Raw genomic sequence first — 15840 nt, 5'->3', positions numbered from 1 at the left:
CCAGATGAAGATGTGGTACACCAAATACCCATGTGCATAAGTTAGAGGTTTCCTGAGGAGTTCTATAATAAACTTAATTTTTGTATTATATTCTGTCTGCTACATTTCCTTCCAGTTCATATAATTGATAGTATAAATGCTTTCCCAACTAAATTAGCTATGTTTACCGTCACAATCTCAGTGCATCTTTTTTAATCAAACACATAATAAAGTGCTAAATAAAGGCATTCCCACCTGCATCAAACTCTTGTTGTTCTGTGTAGGGTTTTTTGTAATTTACTTACCCAGGAAGACTCATGTCAGATGTACATCTGGTTTTCAACCAGGTCCTGCTTTTTATCCAATTTTCCAGCTGGGTTGATGAAGACATAAGGAGGTCAAATGACTTCCTCAAGGTCACATAGTGATTCAGCATCTCAGCTGGGATTAGAACCAGGCTGCTGTAACCACTGGACCACACAAACTCTGTATTCTAAACTCCTCTACAGGGGGTGAACAAGTTAGTAGTCTATCTGCATGGTATTGTGCAAGCTAACTGCAAACTTCCCTTCCTACTGCTTATAGTTTTGCATGTGCTACAGTAATGTCACATAAAGAACTTTATTCCCATTACAACAGTCACAGCTTCGTCCAGTCCTGTTCTTGGAGAAGTTTCAAGTCTGTTGTGATCAGATCCCATGTGCTGCTAAGCTCCTGGGATCTGGGTGTAGTTAATGTCAGTGTTTCTGCTCCAGGTCACTCAGGCGCCCTCTCTAGGTGCAGACCCTGTGGAACCCCACAATCCTGCCACCTAGACTCTGGAACCAGTGTCTCAATCCTCCCAACCCCCAGAATTGTATAGGCATGTTCCTTCTGTGTTCCTTTTATGTTCCTTCCTTTTATGGCTAACTTAGAACAATGCTTCCTCAGCTCTTGTCCCCTAGCGCCCCTACTCTACTTGCACTACATTGATGACATCTTCATCTGGACCCATGGGAAGGAGGCCCTTGAGGAATTCTACCAGGATTTCAACAGTTTCCATCCCACCATCAACCTCAGCCTGGACCAGTCAACATAAGAGATCTTCTTCCTGGACGCTACTGTGCAAATAAGTGATGATCACATAAACACCACCCTATTCCAGAAACCTACTGACCGCTGTACTTACCTACATGCCTCCAGCTTTCATCCAGACCACATCACATGATCCATTGTCTACAGCCAAGCTCTAAGATACAACCACATTTGCTCCAGTCCCTCAGAGACAAACACCTACAGGATCTCTATCTATCTCTATCTTAAAACTACAATACCCACCTAGGGAAGAAACAGATTGACAGAGCCAGAAGGGTACCCAGAAGTCACCTACTACAGGACAGGTCCAACAAAGAAAGTAACAGAATGCCACTAGCCATCACCTACAGCCCCCAACTAAAACCTCTCCAGCACATCATCAAGGATCTACAAGCTATCCTGAAGGATGACCCAACACTCTCACAGACCTTGGGAGACAGGCCAGTCCTCGCTTACCGACAGCCCCCCAACCTGAAGCAAATACCAGCAACTACACACCATGCAACGGAAATACTAACTCAGAAACCAATCCCTGCAACAAACTGCGTTGCCAACTCTGTTCAAGGGACACCATCATAGGACCTAACCACATCAGCCACACCATCAGGGGCTCATTCACCTGCACATCTACCATGTGATATATGCCATCATGTGCTAGCAATGCCCCTCTGCCGTTACTTTGGACAAACCAGACAATCTCTATGCAAATGAATAAATGGACACACATCAGACCTCAAGAATTGTAACATTCAAAAACCAGTAGGAGAGCACTTCAGTCTCCCTGGACACTCAATAACAGACTTAACAGCGGCAATTCTTCAACCAAAAAAACCTTCAAAAACAGACTCCAATGAGAAACTGCAGAACTGGAGTTAATTTGCAACTTGACACCATCAAGTTAGTCCTGAATAGACTGGGAGTGGCTGGGTCACTACAAAAAATAATTTTCTCTCTGTTGTTACTCAGACCTTCTTGTCAACTGTTGGAAATTGGCCACATCCACCCTAATTGAATTGGCCTCGTTAGTTCTGACACCCCACTCAGCAAGGCAACTCCCATCTTTTCATATGCTATGTATTTATACCTGCCTACTGTATTTTCCACTCCATGTGTCTGATGAAGTGGGTTGTAGCCCACGAAAGCTTATGCCCAAATAAATTTCTTAGTCTCTAAGGTGCCACAAGGACTCCTTGTTGTTTTTGCTGATGCAGACTAACACGGCTACCCCTCTGAAACCTGTCCTCCTCCTGGGTCTCTTGTTTCAGGTGATGAAATGGCTTCCTTTGGCTTGGAGAAACACACGTTTAAAACCAATCTCTGTGTCTGTCAAGCAGAGAAAGCTGCAGCTTTCCCATCTATGTAAGTGGATCCGAGAGAGTTCCAGCTCCCTTCTCCCAAATGAGGTTTTGGTGAAGAGTCCATTCAAAGGAAAGGCCCAGCTGGCAAAAACTCATTGTTCAAGCATGAGAGAGCCAATTAATGTTAATGCTAATGGCCCTTGATTGCTTTTTCACCACTTTCCAGACATAGCTTCCTCACTATGTTTCAAGTTCCTGCTACAAAATGGATGATCTAATTCTCAGTGACTATTGTGCTTACAAATAGCATTAATAAAACCACATATAGTTCATAACTGGACACAGAGATATTCAAACTGTCACAGCAGTCATGACATTGTAGCTAGTGAAAGACAGTCGTCTTAACCAATTACAAATAACGTGATTTGGTTTGTGTCAGTACATCATGTTTTCTGCTGTTCCAACCTTGTATTTGCAGCCACGAGTACTAGACTACCTTAGCGTATGTCTTTCAGTGCATTCTGACTAGCTGTCCCATAGTGCACTAGCCACTGCCAAAGAATATAGGCGTTTGTTTTTTTTTTCCAACCAACTCCTAATCCCAGTAGGATTATGACACCAGCTGTGGCTGTTCTGCAGCACCCAGTATTCGTCTATCTTGACAATGGTGTGAATGCTTTGCCTAGGAAAAGGAAGTGCTGCTGGGAATCTTAAACTGGCCTGTCTTCTGATTATTACAGCCCAAAAATCTCTGTGGGCCCAGCTTGTATGTTGGGGCATCACATAAGTGTGGGAGCGGACAGCTGTGATAGGACTGAAAAAGAAAGGAGGTATATTTTTCAATTAATGCTCTGAATATGCTTTTGCTAAGTGGCACAATGTACAGGTTCCATATTCAGGCTGCCATTAACTTTCTTTTTCAGTGTGCTTGTATGAACCTACAACCTGCTTATTATCATTCTGGCTTGCAAAAATATTTTCTTTATCTTCTTTTGGCTATTTTCTCATGTCATTTTCTTTTCAACAACTTCATAGGTCTGTCTCTTAAATCCAACTATCTCAGAATTCCAGTTGTGTGATTACTGGTCCTTGTGGTCTAAGAATTCATAATGCACATATTGAGGAATTTTTATTTCAGCCTCTGAGCCATCTGTGGTGCTGCCGCCAGCTGTCAAATGTATCTTGCAAATTCCCTTTTCCCACTCCCGGGCAAAGAAATTGTTTTCTTTGTTCAAAAACAGTGGTATTTGAAATAACTTCCTGGAAGCTAGAACAATGGAATGTCACACAATAAAATGGACAGTGCTGGTAATATCATCAAATACTGTTGTGAAACTGAATATTAAAAAAAAATTGTAATAATAATACTGACACTTATACAGTGTCTTTCTGTAGAAAATAGCTTCAGATAACAGCTAAAGTAATAGGTCATCCTCTGCACAGTCAATTGCCAAAGAGATGGAGGACTCAGAATAATGAGTGACCTGTTATAAAGGGTGATTGCTGTTAGTTCACACAGGAGTTACTTTCTGCTCTAGCTTAGGGAGAAGCAGATGTTGACATGCTGGTCTTAAGGAGAACTTTTGTTTTTCTTTTGAAGATGCCTGAAAATGCAGAAAAATTAAAAGGGCCCTTGATAACATCTTTCTAAAATGGACAGCAACCAGATGCACAATGTTGTTTGTCCTGAAATGTAAAAGGTCAGATGTCTAACCCAAGATCCTAACCACATGTACAATCTGTAATGTCCTCTTCTCCTCTTCCAAGGGAGCAGACTTCTTGCTAAGATTGATAAGACCTGTAGGAAAAGGTAAGCACTCTGTGTCTGTTGCTTCTCATTCTACTTCATACTTGGATTTCAGTATTTTTTTTTTTAATCCTGACATAGCAGAGTTTAGAACTGTGCCTTGGTTCATTCCAAAGAAAAATGCCTAGACATTAATCAAGCAGTATCTCTCCCTCAACACAAAATGTGACAAAAGAAGAATCTTGAATGTGGTCTGAACTCTTAAATGTTATCTGGGAAGGACAAACGCTCTGAGAAATGGATTACCCTATCATTTCCTTTGAAGTAGCACAAAAAGGCAAACCACTTCCAAAGCAACTGTTGCTTTGGTGGTTTAGTTGAGCATACTTCCAGGAAAGGTTCTCTTATCTCCAGTCTGTTAAAAACTCATCAGACCAGAGGTCAGGCTGACTCCTGGGTAGAAGTGGAAATGGCCTCTATAAATCTGTAATTCCATCCGTTTGTTTTCTAATCATGAGTGTGGACACATTAATCATTAGGTGCAGTTTTTGGCTGATAAATTCTGAAGGCTGTAATATAGTATTCATCATTTTTTATTCGTCTTAAAAACTCTTCTTTTCCCCAGTCTAATTCAGCTCATTTATATTACTTTTAAGAGCTTGCTAGTATGGATTTTTGGAGCTACTTGCTTAAGAATGGGAATTTTTTTCCTCCTTCTAAAATGGATTTCTGAGAGAGCAGCTCCAGTAATCCCTGTACTCATTCTGCTGGTGTTCTGTACCGTGATGTTACCCAGTTCAGTTTTTTTATTTTTGTTTATAACTAATTCTTAAAAAGCGCATCCTGTGCCTTAAGTATCTTTTGACATAATTCAAAGTGCAGTGCATAAAAGATAGTTCCCCTCATCCCCTACCCAGAGATAAAAATCAAACCTACAGTACTCTGCCTTCACCTAGACATATCATCCCTTGTTATTGCTCCTCCCTTCTCAAAAAACCTTAATAAAGAGATAACATTTGAAGCACGTCCTGAAGCTCAACATGCATCCGATGAAATGAGCTGTAGCTCACAAAAGCTTATGCTCAGATATATTGGTTAGTCTCTAAGGTACCACTAGTACTCCTTTTCTTTTTAACAGATTTAGAGTATTTCAGACTGGGGCTGGAGGGAGGGAACTGTAATAAAAATAAAAATAAAAAAACCCCAAGAAACAAACCTCCCCCCCCCCGAAAAAAAAAAACAAACTCTTGTTGGAAATTATTGAGAATCTGTATTCTTGGTTCATCTGTGCAGCACCCCTTTGCAGAGAAACTCGTTTCTTCTGACTGTCCAACTGCCTGTCAGTCTCTTGTGAAGAGAGAAGAACCCAAGAATAAGGCTTACTGGGGCAACTCTCGGGAACCCCTGGAGAAAAATTCGCTTTTCATCCCAACTTCTAAAAATGTTTCACAAAGAATATTCATACAACACCACTAAAATGCAGTTGTCTCTGGGATGGGTGAGCACAGTCTCACTGAAGGTTTGTTTATACAAACAACGACAAGCTGGGATGTAAATCTACTCTGCACTAGCCTTCTGCATGCTGTCTGGACCATGGTGTTGTGCACTAAAATGTCCATAGTGTGTCTTGATCTATCTCGCTTCAGAACAGGGTAGATCAGAGTGCTTTATGGAACTTTTAGTGAACCTCAAGAGGGTCCATATGGACACTTTGTGTGAGGAAGGCTTGTTCAGGGTAGATTTACAACCCAGCTTGCTATGACCTAAGTGTGTAGACAAGACCTGATGCACAACATGTATAGCAAACACCTGTTTGTGGCAAAACCCAAACAAAGCTATGGACTGTTAAGACTACACCGAGCATAGATACCTCTTGAGGTCTTGCCTGAAGGATGTTCACACAGTAAACTGCATGGTGTTTCACTTATCTACCTCCATAAGGATGAAACTCTGATCTTTGAGTCTTTGGTCCTGTCAGTATCTAGACCTGTAATTCTAGGGAATTTGAGTTTTTTGGACCTGATATTAATACCACTCAGACATCCCATCTTTCAAGAAATGTTTGGACTAGTGCAAAAAATAACACTGAAGACAGTGTTGATGGAAGATTGCTGGTTTAGTATTCTAATAAAGAATGATAAATGTAACATCTAACTCTGTGCATCAACAAGGATACAATATATAAATTTAAATATATGCATTGGCTTGCTCGCAGTGAAGAACTGTTGGAGGATCTGACCATTAGATTAATTCTTTGGAGGTTGGAGGAGAACGAGGTTTCTTGGATTAATCCAACACCTATTTTAAAAAATTGAAAAACATTAATAGTAGAAAATTAGTATGTGGGTTCTTTTTATAAGTTTTCCCTACTTTTTTCTTTCTCCTGCAGACAGTTATAAGTGGAAATTCTATATGTAATTTTTGAATATATATAATAAAATTCAAAACTTAATTTTAATTAAAAAAAAATCCTACTCCACTGTAACAAGAAAAACAGTGGTGTTCATTAGTGAGTATGATATTGGTGCACTTCATGGGTGGTTGGCATGAAGCTGATCCACTGCATCTGAGGCATCCATCAAAAGCCTACCATGGTTTATTGCTACATTGAGCCAATTGCTTCAAGGATATTCTTGAAGTGACTGAAGTAAACCTCCAGGATGAAGAAGAATCATTTATAGCAGTACAAAGTGTGTTGCTTGGGTGGTGTTCTTAATGTAATGGTATATGTTTATTTAGACCAGGGGCGGGCAAACTTTTTGGCCTGAGGGCCGCATCAGGTTTCGAAAATTGTATGGAGGGCCGGTTAGGGGAGGGTGACGTGGCCTGGCCCCCACACCCTATCCGTGCCCCCCCACCCCCGCTTCTCGCCCCCTGACAGCCCCCTCCCCGGGGATCCCTGCCCCATCCAACCACCCCTTCCCCTGACTGCCCCCCACTGCCCCATCCAACCCCTCCCCAATCCTTCCTGACTGTCCCCCCGGGACCTCTGCCCCCATTCAACCCCCCTGTTCTCTGCCTTCTGACCGCCCTGACCCCATCCACCCCCCGACTACCCCTCTGAACTCCCCTGCTCTCTATCCAACCCACCCTGCTCCCTGCCCCTATACCGCACGGCACAGAGCACCGGGTCAGGCTGGGCTCTGCAGCTGCGCTGCCCCAGGAGCTCGCAGCCCCGCCGCGCCGCCTGGAGCATTGTGCTGGCAGCGCAGTGAGCTGAGGAACAGCGGGGAAGGGGTCGGGGGTGAGCCTCCCAGGCCGGGCAGGAGGGGTCCTGCGGGCCGTAGTTTGCTCACCTCTGATTTAGACTGAACGTTAGGCAATACTTGCTCATGGTATGATGTTGTTGGTGAACAGTCTCCCAGAAAAAGCAGAATTCTGTCCCTTGAGGAACTTAAAAATAGATTGGCTTAAGCAGCAATGTATGTTCTGGAGGGAATACCCTGTATTGGCTGGATGATCTAATGGGTGTCATCTTTTTATAAATATATATGCAGAATGTCTTCATATTTAATCACGTGCCATGATGGTAACTGAACAAAACATGGCACATCTTTTTAACACACCAATTTCATTGTTAAACACCTTTTAAGATCCACAGTCCATTTTACTTCCCAGAAGCAAGGTTTCATGGTAGGCTGGAGTGTTCAGTAATATCATTCTTGTCTCTCTTGTAGTGTGATGCCCAAGTGAGAAAAAGTTTTAAGGCTTTCCAAAGACGCTTTAGTTGTAGTTTGTGTACTGACTATTTATCTTGTTGGTATTAACATCTGTAATGGCCTTCTAAGCAAGAACAATACTTTTAGATTAATTCTGAAATTTTTTTTTTACATGGTTATAGAAGGTGGTAAATTCAGAAGCATCTTAGTGACTTAAGATCACAAGTCCCATTAGAAGTCTCCTCCTTGCCCCCTTAGGAAAGGGAAACCATGGGTGACCTTCACCTGACACCCTAACACGTGGTCTTTAAAGGCCTACATATCTTAATTTATACATCTTCGATCCCCCTCACTAGTCCTTCATATATCCTCCCACATGTGCGTACAAACTTCAAGACAGCAGTTCTCAAACTGTAGGGCGGGCCTCCCAGGGGAGGCACGGGAATGTGTTAAGGGAGGCAGGAGCTATGTGTGGTTTTTTTTGTTTGTTTGTTTTTTTAAAGAGCTCTGGCTGTCAGTCCCATGTGGCTGGGGCTTGTGCAGAAGGGTTGAGAACACCTGGGAGGCGGGGATAAAGGAGACAACCGGAATTCCACCTTTCCGGGGCCAACAGCCAGAGCCCCGTCATCTGGGCTCGGGCTGTCCTCCCCCTCAGTTCCTCACCAGGAGGCGGTTCAGGCTCTCCTTCCTGCACCCCCCCACCCCCAATCACTCATTTGCAGGTGGCGGGGCTCTGGCTGTCAACCCCAGGGTGGCAGCAGCAGCACAGAAGTAAGGGTGGCAATGGGGCATTCAGTCTGCTGTGAAAAGTGATATTGATGAGTATCACTTTTCACGTTGCCCTGCTGGCACGGCGCTGCTTTCAGAGCTGGGTGGCAATAGATGTACTGGGGGGGCGGGAGCATAAATTACTACAGACACAAAGAAATCAAATAAGTTTGAGAACCACTGCTTTTAAGAGAGGCTGGTATAGATCTTCGTAATATGGTGGTACTTATTTCTTATCTGCTTTGATGAGCAATGAAGTGGTTGACATGATGATATTAAAGTATCACACTTGCTAAGTGAGCATCCATTAAAATGCATGGGGCAGTTTACACCATGGAGCTATTGTTTCAAACTCTCTGCAAATTTGGGCAGACCTCTCTTTATAAGTTAAATTTGTTTCGTGTTTTGAAGCTTTCTCTATGTCTGTAATAGCTAAAGACTTTGGAACAGTGGTACTCTGGACAAGTACCGCTTCTCAGGCCCCTCCCCATCCTGAGGAACACTGATGTAGCCCAAGTCATCTTATTCACTTGGAGCAAGTAAGTAAATGCTTACTAAGGAATCAAATGTGACCAGAACCCATTACCATCGAAGGGGTAATGCAAGGTCAGTGGGATCTCCAGGTGGCAGTGTAAGTTGGGAGGGTACAGCTTGTGCACCCAGTGGTGGGACAGTTCCATTAGTACCTAGAGAGACTTGGAAGGACCCAAACCAATCTGAGGAGGCTAGACGTATCGCTAGCCTGAAGCAGTTCGCTTGGGGAGCACAAGGACTGCTGTTGTGCCCAGCCTTATGTTGGTGCATAAAGTGCCTCTTCTGCCCATTTCTCACTCACTTGCAATCATTCAAGTTTGCATACGATTGTCAGGCTAATAGCAGTTAAACGTAAATCATAGTGGTAATAACCACAAGCAATACTCTTTCCTAAAGAAGGGTATCTGATATGCACAGCATTATTAATTTTGGTAATAAGAGTATTTGTTTACTTATGGAAGATGTGCATACTCTGTTTCTCGGTGACCATTGCACTGAGATGCTATGGTGATAGCTTTTGGCTACTGGGATGCAGTGGAATTTGAATTGATTATTTTTTTTCACCATTTAAAGGTTGATCAAGATGAAAAGCAAATGTGCTCATATTTTTACGTATACATTTTTAATCCATTTTGTCAGTCAATGAAACTGCAGAGATCAGGATGGCAGACCTTCTCTTTTATGTTTAAAAACAACGAGGAGTCCTGTGGCACCTTAAAGACTAACAGATTTATTTGGGCATAAGCTTTCGTGGGTAAAAAAAACCCCACCTCTTCAGATGCATGGAGTGTATGGATGTTTATCCATGCATCTGAAGAAGTGGGTTTTCTACCACAGACTAACACGGCTATCTCTCTGATACTTTTATGTTTAATCATTCTGGAACTGGTATTTAATGACAGAAAAATCTGAAGACATTTTTCAGGCATTCTTGGAGTAGTTTTGTGGCCACGCTTTTACCCATTCTGTGTGGTCACTCAATTCAAGAATGATAGGTGTGCAGCTGAGGCCCTCTAGTGTAACAGTTGAGCATATCTTTACTGAGGCAGATACCCATTTAAGAAATTTATTTCAAATGCAGTCATTCTAAGGCCCTCTGGTCAAGGGACCACTTTGTCCTACAATGTGTCCGATGACCTATTAAGAGAGACAAGGCAGGTGAGGTAATGTTTTTTTATTGGACCAACTTCTGTTAGTGAGAGAGTCAAACTTTTGAGTTCTTCTTGACATCTGGGTGACTTACTCTGAATGTTACAGCTAAATACAAGATGAAACAGATTGTTTAACAGATGGTTAATACATTTTTCAAGGGACCATTCAAAGTGAAGTGGTTAGTTAGCCCCGAGTTGGAGGAGGGAAAGGACGGAATGGGGAGCTGCTGGCAGAGGGGCCGGGGGTTGTGTAAGTGGGTTTATATACATTGTTGTAATAAGCCATAAATCCAGTCTCTCTATTCAGTCCATAATTTTTAGTGTCTAGCAAAGGTATGAATTTAACTTTAATATAAGGTCCCAGGCTTATCTTTTAAATGTGTTGTGCAGGTTTTCTTTGAGGTTGAGTACTAATAGGTTGGATGTAGAGAGATCACTTTGTGATCTCTCCATATATATATCCACAGATAATACAGTGTTTTTGTCTTTTATCATTTTCCTGTGTGAATTCATTTGAGAGCATAGTGATTATCAGCTTTCACCCCTGTAGTTGCTGTTTGAGTATTTAGTGCACTGTTTGAGGTAAACCACATGTTTTTATAGGCATGGGAAGGAGCAAATTGATCTTGAAAGGTGCGTTGTGTGGGGTGTCGATCATTGTAGCAGTGGAGATATGTCTATAGGTTTTGCATCTGTTGTTCTGGCAGGGTCTGGTGCCCCTTTGAGTTGGTGTGTCCTGGTCTGTGGGGAGCTTGTTTCTGATGATGAACTGGGAGAGGTTGGGGGTTGTTTGAAGGCCAGAAGAGGGGGTTCAGGAAAGATTTATTTCAGGATGGGGTCTCCATTGAGTATGGGTTGTCATTGTTTGATGATACCCTGTTTGGGTTCCAGTGTGGGGTGGTAGGTGACAACTAGGGGTAGGCGGTTGAAGGGGGGTTTATTCCTTGTATTGAAGCAGGTTCTTTCAGGGTATTTGGGTGACCTGTTCCATGGTGCGATCTACTTTTCTATGGATCATCCTTGTTTGGTAAAGGTGATTTTGAATGTGTTACAGTGTATATCCTGGTCTTTCTCCGTGGAGCATATTCTGTGGTATCTGAGTGCCTGGCTGAAGATAAGATTTCTTGGGTAGCTGTTCATTGCTGAAGCAGATCGTGGTGTCCAGGAAGTTGATGCTGGTATGTGAGTGTTCCAGAGAGAGTTTAATGGATGGGTGGTGGTGGTTGAAGTTGTGATGAAAATCTATGAAGGAGTTTGTCATCTGTTCAGAGGATGAAAATATCTATGTAGCTCAGGTACGTGGTGCATTTGTCCGCTTTGTAAGATAGATTACCATTCACACCATATCCCTACCTCACTGTGAAATCTTCTACCTGACTGTGAAATCTTTTACCTGCTACTTCATTCTCAGTGTTTTGCTTGATAAATCACTGGTCATCCAAAGACCCCTTCTCTAAAGATATAAACATTTTTAAGCTCTGTTAGAATGAAAGAAGATTTTTAATAGCTTTTATTATGCATTTTATTACGAGAGCTTAGGAACGACTAGCATACTGAAAATGTGAAGAAACTACTTTTTCAACTATCAGCTACATAATGCTAAATTTTAGTAGTCATATTCCTTGTGTTTGTCCCAGGAATGACTAGGAGGGACCTGGTATCCTTACATTGATCAAGCTCTTCGCCCTTGGTGTTCAGGTGGTAGCATTGCTTCTAGAACTGCATTCGTGTATTCGCTATCTTGCACCATTATTAAAAATAAAAATTAAATTAGTGAATCTGGAAGACTTTTGCATGTGGGCCTTGCCCTCTAAATTTAAGGGCCTAACTCTGGTGGTGTCTCTTTATAAACAAGTGTCTGTTGCACCATTATAAAGACTTCATAAATTTAAAATTCCTGTCACACCCAGTAAAGGTAAACATTTTTGCTGGAACTACTTGGGAGACTGAGAATATTCATACATAAAGGAATTTAAATAGCTAGTGCTCTTCTGTTTCCTTTGTTACTAATGAAGATGTCTCTAAGAAACCACAGTGTTTTCTTACTCTGTCTGCAATGAAATTTTAAATTTTTATTTATGATGTCCGTCTGTTGCTGTGGAACTGCTATGTGACTTCACTGGTTTAAAACTGTTATTAGCAACATCTAAGTGTGTATCTTAAACAAGAGGCTCACCTTGACAATCAGCCAACCTGGGACATGCTGGTTTTGTTTTTTTTTGTTTTTTTTGTTTTTTAAATCAGGGACAGGCCCTGAAATGTGGATATTTGTTTGCTTTTTGTTTTCATCTAAAGTCTAGAACAGGGGTTCTCAAACTGGGGGTCGGGACCCCTAGGGGGTCACGAGGTTTTACATGGGGGCTCACGAGCTGTCAGCCTCTATTCCAAACCCCGCTTTGCATCCAGCATTTATAATGGTGTTAAATATATAAGAAAGTGTTTTTAATTTATATGGGGGGGAGGGGGGAGGGTCGCACTCAGAGGCTTGCTATGTGAAAGGGGACACCAGTACAAAAGTTTGAGAACTACTGGTCTAGAAAGGTTGAGTGGCCAAACAGTGTGAGAATTTATTCAAAATAAAAATAAATAAATAATCGGAATCTGGAAGACTTGCATCTGGGTCTTGCCTAACTCTGATGGTATCTCTTTATAAACAAGTATCTGTGCAGAGGGCTAGCGAAGAGCAATCTGTTTATCATTCTGATGTTTTTCATGGTTTTTGACCAGACAGTTGTGGAGTGTGTGTGTGAGAGAGAGAGAGAGATTCTTTTTTACTGCAGGGAAGGCAATAAGAGTCTATTAAAGCTGTCATAGTAATTGGTAACTCTCTTGGGGTGCAAGCACATGTTGGAGTGACTACTTTAAGTTTCACTATTATATCCACGGAGAAAAACTGCACAAAACAAGGATCAGTTTTAATGCAGTTATTTTTATTTTTTAAAGGTGAGGTGAGTGTGCTACATACTGTTTTATAGGCACATAAACTATACTGTATCCTGCAGATTCCTGACAAGTTCAACACCGTAGTGTATGGGTGCCGTAGAACATTTGTTCAAATTAAATCTGTCCAGGGAGGCTGGCAGCAGCACTAGTCTATTTTGTTGCAAGTGAGATTAGTGTGCTAGTTCATTTTCAGTTCCTTGTGGGATAATACTGTTAATAATATGTGGGATAATATTGCACAGAATTCAGTACAATTTGTCATTGATGTCAGCCTCTCCTTAAGGGGATATTGATGACTAAGGCAAGATGGAGAATTTGTACTTTGAATACTGAGGATTTATAAATGGCACTTAATATACGAGGTACATGCTACAGTATTATAACCTTATAACCTTTCTGGAAATGGAGTACTCTAGTTATCTGCGTCTCAAGTAATTGCAGTGATCACTGTTTTTTCCTGCCCTCTGTGCTACCAGCTTAGAAAATATGCTGTCTCTCACTCCAGTTGGAGGAGTGTGCTAGTACTGTTACTGAAGGAGTAACGTTTTTATTCCCCTCTTGTCAGGCTAACCATTTTGATACACTTTATGTACCACCTCCATTAAACCTGGGGGAATTCTGTCTTCCAGCCACTTGAATTTATTTCATTGGTACATTTTGGAGGTAAATTCTAAAGTAGAGTTGGTAATACCATGTAGGAGGAACTGTCTCTGGCCAAGGGCAATTATATGAAGGGGTGACTAACAGTTCGCGGGGGTGGGGAGTGCACAGCATTCAGAACAAATCCTTCAGTCTGAGTATTAAGAATATGAGAATCAAAAGATTAAGGAATTAATCTAGCTTCAAGTAGAATATGGGAATGAGCTGCAAGATGGAGTGATTAGCTGACTTTCTGGATGCTGCTATATACCCGACTTCTCCTGGCATTATCTTTGTTTTTCCTCGCCCTCTCCCCAATATAATTGCCCTAGGTCAGACACCGTCCTACTATTATACACCTACTTTATCCTAGCAAGCTTGCTTTGCACCTCTTGCTTGTGTTCCCTACCCTAGCTGATCAACTATTTACCTTCCCCTCCTACCTCTATCCTCACTGATGCTTGTGATATGCTCCAGAATGTTCTGAGTACTAGTTTTTTGGTGACTGAAACCCCCCACCACCACCACCTTTGGTGAAGAATTAGTGCTGCTGTTAGATGTGAAAAATAAACTGGCTGAGGAAATCTGGTGACATCAACTAAACTACAACTAGGAAGCAGCAAACAAACGTAACTGAACAATATGAAAAAATATATTTTGGTTTTGCTTATTTAAACTTTGCCTCAGATTGGGAAAGAGATTTGCAAGCTCCTTATGAAGCCTAAACTTTGCAAGTGTGGAGGATGGTGTGGAAAAAAATTGCCCCCCTTAACCTGATGCAAATAATCCCCGCTCACAAAAACTTCTTCATCAGATGAGAAGGAATAGCTCAATTAGAGTAGCAGTGTAACAAAAGGAAATCAAATCATCGGTGTCCATAACTTACATACTTATTTGCGATTTTTTTAAAAAAGGAAATGGGTACAGAATGTTGTTCTGTTTTGCAGCTTTTCAAGGATTTTATGCATAGCATTTGAGGTATTGCAGGGTTTGCAATATATGAACAAACATGGAATGGTCCACCGAGCACTCTCCCCTCACAATATTCTCCTGGATCGAGAGGTAAGGCTACTGGAATATCCTATGAAGCAATCAAAGTTAGTGCCACATTGTACATTTTGGGGCCTGGCCAGTGAGAAATAGCTGTGGGATCCTTCTGGATGAAATTTTTCTATAATTGAGACATATTTACAGTCAAAACAACAAGTGTTCTCAAAATGTATAGAATTTCAGATGTGTTTACAGCTTCGTCTCTTTTTTCCACATCTCCCAGCCCAGGCTTTTTACCCTTTGTCTTTTTTTTTTTTCTTTTTTTTCAAGGAAGTTGTACAATTGTGACTTTTTTTTTTTGTATTGGCATTCCTAGACCTTCTTGACTACTGCTGTAGGATAATTTAACCCTTAAGTGTAGTTGTGGGTAATGCTGCATATATCTCCTCCCCTCTCTCTCTCTCTCTCGCGAACAGAATTTAGTATTTGCTTTTTAAATGGTGGTGTATTTATTTGTTTCATAATCTGAGTGGATCAGTACAATCCCAAATTCTGATAATTCTCTCTCATCTGTCACAGATTTTCTAGTTTGCAGAAAGGAATATAGATGCCATGCACAAAAAGCAAGAAAAACATAAGGATGTAGTCAGAGCAGTCACATTAGTGCACTGAAACTAAGGAGCCTAACTGTGCTTTTTTTTTTTTTAAACTCCTCTTTAAAGGAGCCAGATAGTAATGGGGCTACCAGTATCTCTCATCTCAAATCCTACCTTTGCAATAAAGTGGGAAAGGGAACAAGCAGAAACACTTTTGTTGTTCTGTTTCCTTGCTTTGGGTAAATGACATGTATTTCAATTTGGTGAAAACTGAGTTAATAGAAAATGAAATCCCTGAGGAACAAAAATACTCAGGATTTTAAGATGATATTAAAGACTTAAAATAGATGACAGGAGACAGGGAGCTGGAGAGAGCAGTTACATGAACTTTTAAAGGGTTGATTCCCCCCCCCCCCTTAAATTGCTTAAAAACCTGATGTGTTGTAGTCTTCACCCAGACAT

General features: G+C 41.5%; 1 protein-coding gene across 1 annotated transcript in view; it reads left to right on the top strand.

Annotated features, from left to right (window-relative positions):
- Positions 1 to 15840, top strand: part of TBCK (TBC1 domain containing kinase) — a 186959-nt gene that overhangs the window by 37391 nt on the left and 133728 nt on the right. Inside the window, exon 4 of the mRNA XM_074950710.1 lies at positions 14740 to 14854. Within this exon, the coding sequence (XP_074806811.1) occupies positions 14740 to 14854 (115 nt within the window). The remainder of the gene's footprint in view (positions 1 to 14739; positions 14855 to 15840) is intronic.

This window comes from Natator depressus, chromosome 4 (assembly GCF_965152275.1).
Source record: "Natator depressus isolate rNatDep1 chromosome 4, rNatDep2.hap1, whole genome shotgun sequence".
Lineage (NCBI taxonomy): Eukaryota > Metazoa > Chordata > Testudines > Cheloniidae > Natator > Natator depressus.
Note: the sequence above shows the minus strand (reverse complement) of the source record. Positions and strands in the feature narration are given on the sequence as shown.